The 8638-nt window shown below is 49.2% G+C and overlaps 1 protein-coding gene across 1 annotated transcript in view; it reads left to right on the top strand.

The window, feature by feature from the left end:
* The window catches only part of POLR3B (RNA polymerase III subunit B), a 179488-nt gene that overhangs the window by 25232 nt on the left and 145618 nt on the right, over positions 1-8638 (top strand). Inside the window, exon 9 of the mRNA XM_073621205.1 lies at positions 7197-7305. Coding sequence (XP_073477306.1) covers positions 7197-7305 — 109 coding nt within the window. The remainder of the gene's footprint in view (positions 1-7196; positions 7306-8638) is intronic.

Raw genomic sequence — 8638 nt, forward strand, 5'->3', positions numbered from 1 at the left:
GCAGCGCAGCAATTCACTAACAAGCGCTGAAAAAAAAGGTACTATTTTTCTTTCTCGAACATCACGGGACACAGAGCCACAGTAATTACTGATGGGTTATATAGGTATCACTGGTGATTGGACACTGGCACACCCTATCAGGAAGTTCAACCCCCTATATAATCCCTCCCCCTTGCAGGGATACCTCAGTTTTTACGCCAGTGTCTTAGGTGATGGACGTGTAAAGATGTCCTGTGCTGAGCTCCAAAGGGAATATCCTAAGATCCTATACTGGGGCAAGCCAGGCGAACCGGATCCATTCAAAGTGTCTTTTCATGGCCGAATTGAATGGTACCCGGGCCTCGTGTCCGAAGAAACGAGGTTTTAACCGTAATGCTTCTCTTTTTTAGAGAGCTGGACACCGCAGATCAGAAAATGGCTTTAAACTTCCTAATTTCTGGCGAGGTGCTTTACGGTCCCAGAACTGTTGGATCCCCCTACTGATGGGGGCCCCAGTCTCTGACGGTTTTTTAAACGGAGCCCACCGTGAGAGGTGAAGATTGGGTCTGTGTAAACAGCACCCTGCGGCTGGATAAGGTAAGAGGAGATTCCACAGAATTTTTGAGTTCTAGTGGCTTTTCTCCTTTAAGGTAAATGCATGCTATGCCTATTGTGACCACCGGGGGCTGCCAAGAGCACAAACCTACACATGCTGACTCTGTCTCAGGTGTTGTAATCGCTGTTTATGTCCCAGCGTCTCAAGCAGGCTGCAAACAGGTAAGGTGGAAAGGGGGATTTCTCATGTTTGAATGTTCCCCCCCAGGCTAGAGAGGGGCCACAGGGGTCTAGAAAGTGGTTATACCACCCGGGCTCTGCGGCCTAATGGCCACCATCTCTCAAGATAGCCGTTCAGGCAGATCTTGTTACCAGCCTCCTCCTCCCCCCCCCCCCCCCCAATCCCCAGCCTTTCTCCGGAAGCATGACAGGAGAGTCGGCAGCGCGGGAAGCGCTCGTTTCTTTCAAAACTTGAGGGGGGGGGGGCGGTAGAGGAGGGGGCGGGATGTCAGCACAGAGTGCTTAGACTCCCACTCAGGCCAGCTGCAGGCTATTAAAGGCACTCTGTACAGGTGCACTCAGCCTTCTGAGAGACCAGAGCTGATGGTCGCATGTAAGGTGGGACACAGGCATTCTCCTAGGCAGCATTTACTGAAGTAACACCAGACTGAGCATTGGGTAGCAAGGCTTTTAGCCAGACTACATCGCTCAGCGGGCAGTGTTCATTTGTATACCTCACACCTTGTTGCTTTGCACTATGGGTAGAAGAGGTTCAAGCACCCCAGGAACCAGAGACACTAGGGGATCTCGTTAAGGTTCTGAGGGCCCCCTGTCGGCAGCATCCTCCCCCCCCCCCTAAAGATGGGCCAGGGACGGCTAGCCAGGGAGAGCCATTGGGGTCAGGGGCTACACCTGCTTCTGGCACTTCAGCCCCTGTATATATTACACAAGAGGTTTTTTCCTCAACCATTAATGGTCTAGAGGAAAGATTAATGGCCGTGATTACGTCTTCACTCAGTGGAAGAAAACGCACTAGGCTTTCCTCTGTTCCCCAAGACCCTCAGACAGAGGAGCTCTGGGATAAAGGAGATGAATCCCTTTCAGAGGATCGGGATGGGATGGATGATTCCTCTTCGGAGGATTCAGGTGGAGAGGGACCCTCTGCGACTTCCCAAGAGGAGAAAGTCTTAGTGCAGATCCTCACTGGATTGGTCCGCTCCACAGTTAAGTTGCCCATACCTGAAACTGCTAAAGAATCCTCTTCTGCTTTGGGGTCACTGAAACCTTTCCAAGCAGCACATGCTTTTCCTGTTCATACTTTACTTGAAAAGCTTATTTATTCTGAGTGGGATCACCCAGACAAACGTTTTTTTCCGCCGAGAAAGTTTTCAACACTTTATCCGATGGAAGAAAAGTTTATTAAAATGTGGGGAATACCGGCTATTGATGCCGCTATTTCCTCCGTAAATAATAGCCTGACTTGTCCTGTACACAATGCTCAGATGCTCAGGGATCCTGTAGATAAAAGGATGGAATCCCTATTGAAGGATGTTTTCTCCCTAGCAGGATCAGTGGCCCAACCTGCAGTAGCAGCGATTGGAGTCTGTCAATACTTAAGAGACCATGTTAAGCAGGTCATCAAAGTATTACCTGAACAGCAGGCCCAGGGGTTTGCTAACCTTCCAGCGGCCTTATGCTTTGTGGTTGACGCCATTAGAGATTCTATCGTGCAAACCTCCCGTCTTTCACTGGGGTTGGTGCATATACGTAGAATCCTATGGTTGAAAAATTGGTCAGCCGAAGCACCATGTAAGAAGCTACTGGCTGGGTTTCCATTTCGTGGTGCAAGGTTGTTTGGAGAGGACTTGGATAACTATATCAAGAGAATCTCTTGTGGGAAAAGCACTCTCTTACCTGTCAAGAAGAAGAGTAAGCGTCCCTCTTTCAAACGGACTCTTTCCCCAGCGCCGGGGGCTTCAGTCTCCAGGCAGTCTCGACGGCCGCCTCCATCGGGGTCCAGAGACAAGAGTCAACCCCAGGGACAAAAGAAGTCCTGGGGAAAGAAGCCTACTAGGCAAAACACTAAGACCTCTGCATGAGGGGGCGCCCCCGCTCACTCGAGTGGGGGGAAGACTGCGACAGTTCTCAGAGCTCTGGCAGGAGGACTTCCAGGACAGATGGGTAATCTCCACGGTAACCTTAGGGTACAAGCTGGAGTTTCAGGAATTCCCCTCTCCTCGGTTCCTCAGATCAAATGTTCCCAGAGAAGAAGCAGTCGCTCCTTCTAGCGTTAGAGCGACTTTTGTCGCAGGAGGTCATTATGATAGTTCCCGCAAGGGACCAGGGATTGGGTTCTATTCCAACCTTTTTACGGTCCAAAAGCCAAATGGGGATGTCAGGCCCATTCTGGACTTAAGGGATCTGAACCGATTCCTAAGGATTCAATCCTTCCGCATGGAATCAATTCGAACAGTAGTTCCCACCCTGCAGGGAGGAGAATTTCTGGCATCAATAGACATCAGAGATGCATATCTGCATGTGCCCATTTTTCCTGCTCATCAGAAGTTTCTGCGCTTCGAGGTAGGAGGGCGCCATTTCCAGTTTGTGGCTCTGCCTTTCGGGATAGCCACTGCACCTCGAGTGTTCACAAAGATCTTGGCTCCTCCTCTGGCCAGATTAAGGGCTCAGGGTATAGCTGTCATAGCATACCTAGACGACCTGCTCTTGATAGACCGGTCGGTAGCCTCTTTGAATGGAAACTTGAGGACCACGGTCAGGTATCTAGAACACCTGGGTTGGATCCTCAACTTAGAAAAGTCTTTCCTAAAACCAGTAAGAAGACTGGAGTATTTAGGTCTGATTATAGATACAAGCCAGGAGAAGATATTTCTACCCCAGGCAAAGATCACTGCTTTGAGAGAGCTGATTCTGACAGTAAGGACCAAGAAGGGTCCCTTAGTCCGCCTTTATATGAGGCTACTAGGGAAGATGGTGTCTTCATTCGAAGCAGTTCCCTATGCTCAGTTTCACTCAAGAATGCTGCAACACAGTATTCTGTCGACCTGGAACAAGAAGGTTCAGGCATTAGACTTTCCGATGCATCCTGTCGCATGCGGTGCGTCAGAGCCTCAATTGGTGGCTCATACCCGAAAACCTGCAGAAGGGGAAATCCTTTCTACCGGTTACCTGGACGGTGGTAACAACAGATGCCAGTCTGTCAGGTTGGGGAGCAGTTCTGGAACAGGCTGCGGTCCAAGGGGTATGGTCCAAGACAGAGAGGACCTTACCCATCAACATTCTGGAGATCCGGGCGATACATCTAGCTCTAAAAGCCTGGACTATCAGGCTACAGGGTTGTCCGGTCAGGATCCAGTCCGACAATGCCACAGCAGTGGCTTATGTCAATCATCAGGGAGGCACCCGGAGCTGAGCTGCTCAAAAAGAGGTGAACCAAATCTTAGTCTGGGCAGAGATGCATGTGCCATGCATATCGGCAGTTTTCATCCCGGGAATAGAAAATTGGCAGGCGGACTATCTAAGTCGCCAGCAGTTACTTCCAGGGGAATGGTCTCTGCATCCCGACGTCTTTTGGGCCATATGCCAAAGATGGGGGGTTCCAGATGTAGATCTCTTTGCATCCCGATTCAACAAAAAGATAGACAGATTTGTGGCAAGGACAAAAGATCCTCTTGCATGCGGGACGGATGCGTTGGTGATTCCGTGGCATCGGTTCTCACTGATTTACGCATTCCCGCCTATTCTGCTACTACCACGACTCCTTCGCAGGATCAGGCAGGAAAGGAAGTCAGTACTTCTGGTGGCCCCCGCTTGTCCCAGAAGGACTTGGTATGCAGAAATAGTAAGTATGCCGGTGGGTTCCCCGTGGACCCTACCGGTACGCCCAGACCTGTTATCTCAAGGTCCAGTGTTCCATCCTGCCTTACAAACGCTAAATTTGACGGTTTGGCTATTGAGACCCACGTTCTGAAGAGTCGTGGGCTCTCAGGTCCTGTCATATCTACCTTGATTAATGCAAGGAAGCCAGCTTCCAGGATGATTTATCATAGAGTCTGGAAGGCTTATATAACCTGGTGTGAATCCAGAGGTTGGCATCCCAGGAAATATGTCATAGGTAGAATCCTTGATTTTCTACAGATGGGATTAGAGATGAAGCTGGCCTTGAGTACCATCAAGGGCCAGGTCTCTGCTTTATCAGTATTATTTCAGCGGCCACTTGCTTCGTATTCTTTGGTCCGAAACTTTATGCAGGGGGTGATGCGTCTTAATCCTCCGGTTAAAGCGCCCCTAAACCCCTGGGACTTGAATTTGGTCCTGGCTGTGTTACAGAAACAGCCTTTTGAACCAATAAGTCAGATTCCTTTGGTCTTGTTGACAAGGAAAATAATTTTTCTGGTGGCCATCTCTTCTGCTAGAAGAGTATCAGAATTAGCAGCTCTTTCCTGTAAGGAGCCTTATTTGATTATACACAAGGATAGAGTGGTACTACGCCCTCATCCTAGTTTTTTACCGAAGGTGGTTTCTGATTTTCATTTAAACCAAGACATTGGTCTACCTTCCTTTTTTCCAGATCCCTGTTCTCCGGAAGAGAGATCTCTACATTCGTTGGATGTAGTAAGAGCAGTTAAGGCCTATCTAGGGGCAACTACTCAGATCCGCAAGACGGATGTTTTGTTTGTGCTGCCAGAGGGTCCCAATAGAGGACAGGCAGCGTCAAAAGCTACCATTTCTAAATGGATTCGACAGTTGATCATTCAAGCTTAGGGTTTGAAACAGAAGATTCCTCCGTTTTCAGATCAGGGCACATTCCACAAGGGCTATTGGTGCTTCTTGGGCAGTGCATCACCGGGCCTCTATGGCTCAAATCTGCAAGGCCGCAACCTGGTCTTCAGTTCATACATTCACCAGATTCTATCAGGTGGATGTGAGAAGGCATGAGGATATCGCCTTTGGGCGTAGTGTGCTGCAGGCAGCGGTACAGGGTCCTCAGGTCTGATTGCACCCTACTTGGTCGTGGTCCCCCCCCCTCAGGTAGCATTGCTCTGGGACATCCCATCAGTAATTACTGAGGCTCTGTGTCCCGTGATGTCCTTCGAAAGAAAATAGGATTTTTTAAAACAGCTTACCTGTAAAATCCTTTTCTTTCGAAGTACATCACGGGACACAGAGGTCCCGCCCCTCTTCTAATACACTATATTGCTTGGCTACAAAACTGAGGGATTATATAGGGGGTTGAACTTCCTGATAGGGTGTGCCAGTGTCCAATCACCAGTGATACCTATATAACCCATCAGTAATTACTGTGGCTCTGTGTCCCGTGATGTCCTTCGAAAGAAAAGGATTTTACAGGTAAGCTGTTTTAAAAAATCCTATTTTTTGGCAGGGCACAACAATGCGAGTTGGTGCATTATGATGCTCTTCAAGCCACGTCCATCGGAAGGTGTGTTAAGGGTGGCATTCAGAATGAATGGCACTGGATTGTACCAATGTATTTAGTGTGCGTTGTAGTAGAAACACGTGGTCCGTCTACATGATCTTACTGTGAGAATGTGGTCATCCTCATCTGCTAGCTCCTGAAAGGACTACAGTAATATATCCCACATCCAGTGTCATCATGTAATAGCACAGTAAAACACCAATTGATGAAATCCATGCTACCAGCCTAAATAACAAAAAGGGCATGTGTGCAGTAGAATTGCCAGGTTCATAGATGGATGGGAAATGTAGTTTAAGCAGACCAATGCAGGTTGCGAAGCGAGAGTTTACCACTCAACAAAACTGTATGTGAAAGAAATTTTTGTAAATGGTGATGTATAGTACTCTGATGGGTTTGGAGATTAGTCAAACATGGAGTGTTTAGTGGCATGTTAGAAAAAAAAATAGGAAATCGCTTGAAAGTATGCCCACACATGCTTTGTTTTTTCATTGAAATGGAACTATTGAGATTTGATTGCACACGGTACGTGAACTTTATACATGAGGGGCTATATCCTCTGGTCACAATAAAATCTGTCAATGACCACCTTTTAGCCAAATCTCATTACAGTGTTTGTAAAGGCAATTTTTATTTTTATTAAAATGTTACACTCACTTGCTCTGTGCAATGGTATTGCACAGAACAGTCCCAAACCCCTGTTTTTGGGTTCCTCGCCAGCAATCTTGGCTCCTCCTCTTGTTCTATGCTGGGGGGCAGAAGTGCGGGCTTGATCCTGAGCTGGGCTTTTTGCATCTATTAAAACAAACCGCTTCACTTGGTCCCGCCCCCCACTCTCTGCACACAGGATTTGACTGGCAGCAGCAGGAGGAACCAGTGGCACAGCAAGAGGCAATCTGTGTTTTTATCTTAATGCAGGGAATGCATTAAGGTAAAAACATTTTACCTTTAGAACCACTTTAAACTTAGATTTGAATATCAATTTTGAGAGAAACATTTACAATTACAACAAAAAATAAGCTTGCTCTTTCAGACAGTTTAAGTACAGTTTCATGATCAAGCAGCTGATAATAAAGAGAGAATTGTAGATGTGTTGTCTTTGGCAACCAAATTTTTGGCAAACCAGAACTTTCTAGGTCAGGTTAGAGAACATAAGGGCCTGATTGGCTTTTGCCATTTGATGCATTTTCATCTTGTGTCTCCCATACAGCTCTACTCATGAAAAGAAGAGCAGAACCAATCTGGTGGTAAAACAGGGCAGATTCTACCTGAAGCACAACACGCTGTCAGAAGATATTCCCATTGCCATTATTTTCAAGGTTAGTTATATGTGAAAAAATATATAATCTTATACACACACCGTATTTATCGGCGTATAACACGCACCCCAAGTTTAGGAGGGAATTTTAAGGAAAAAACTTTTAGGAGTAAAGTTTAAGTAAGAAAAACTTACATTAAAATGCCCATCAATGCAGCGTTATCTGTCCATCTGCAGCCTTGTCCCAGTGCAGCCTTGTCCCAGTGCAGCCTTGTCCCAGTGCAGCCTTGTCCCAGTGCAGCCTTGTCCCAGTGCAGCCTTGTCCCAGTGCAGCCTTGTCCCAGTGCAGCCTTGTCCCAGTGCAGCCTTGTCCCAGTGCAGCCTTGTCCCAGCGCAGCCTTGTCCCAGCGCAGCCTTGTCCCAGCGCAGCCTTGTCCCAGCGCAGCCTTGTCCCAGCGCAGCCTTGTCCCAGCGCAGCCTTGTCCCAGCGCAGCCTTGTCCCAGCGCAGCCTTGTCCCAGCGCAGCCTTGTCCCAGCGCAGCCTTGTCCCAGCGCAGCCTTGTCCCAGCGCAGCCTTGTCCCAGCGCAGCCTTGTCCCAGCGCAGCCTTGTCCCAGCGCAGCCTTGTCCCAGCGCAGCCTTGTCCCAGCGCAGCCTTGTCCCAGCGCAGCCTTGTCCCAGCGCAGCCTTGTCCCAGCGCAGCCTTGTCCCAGCGCAGCCTTGTCCCAGCGCAGCCTTGTCCCAGCGCAGCCTTGTCCCAGCGCAGCCTTGTCCCAGCGCAGCCTTGTCCCAGCGCAGCCTTGTCCCAGCGCAGCCTTGTCCCAGCGCAGCCTTGTCCCAGCGCAGCCTTGTCCCAGCGCAGCCTTGTCCCAGCGCAGCCTTGTCCCAGCGCAGCCTTGTCCCAGCGCAGCCTTGTCCCAGCGCAGCCTTGTCCCAGCGCAGCCTTGTCCCAGCGCAGCCTTGTCCCAGCGCAGCCTTGTGTGATCGCCGCGATCCCTGCCGACATACACAGCCGTGTGTAGATTCAAATATGGCGCTCAGACTGCAGGGACTTGGCGGAGCCTAGATACACATACCCGAGAGTCCTCGGCTTTTCTCTGTGCTGCTTACAGTCCCGCCCTATGATGGACATCACACAGGTCTAATGGCGGGACTGGGCGGGACTGTAAGCGGCGCCGAGAAAAGCCGAGGACTCTCGGGTATGTGTATCTCGTCTCCGCGCCATATTTGAATTTACACACGGCTGTGCATGTCGGCGGCGATCGCTCGGATCACACAAAATTGTCAGGTATCTCCCTATAACACGCACCCACGATTTTCCCCTGATTTTCAGGGGAAAAAAGTGCGTGTTATATGCCGATAAATACGGTATATATACTTGCGCTGATGGTGAAC

This window comes from Aquarana catesbeiana, linkage group LG03, assembly GCF_042186555.1.
Source record: "Aquarana catesbeiana isolate 2022-GZ linkage group LG03, ASM4218655v1, whole genome shotgun sequence".
In the NCBI taxonomy this organism is placed as follows: Eukaryota; Metazoa; Chordata; class Amphibia; order Anura; family Ranidae; genus Aquarana; species Aquarana catesbeiana.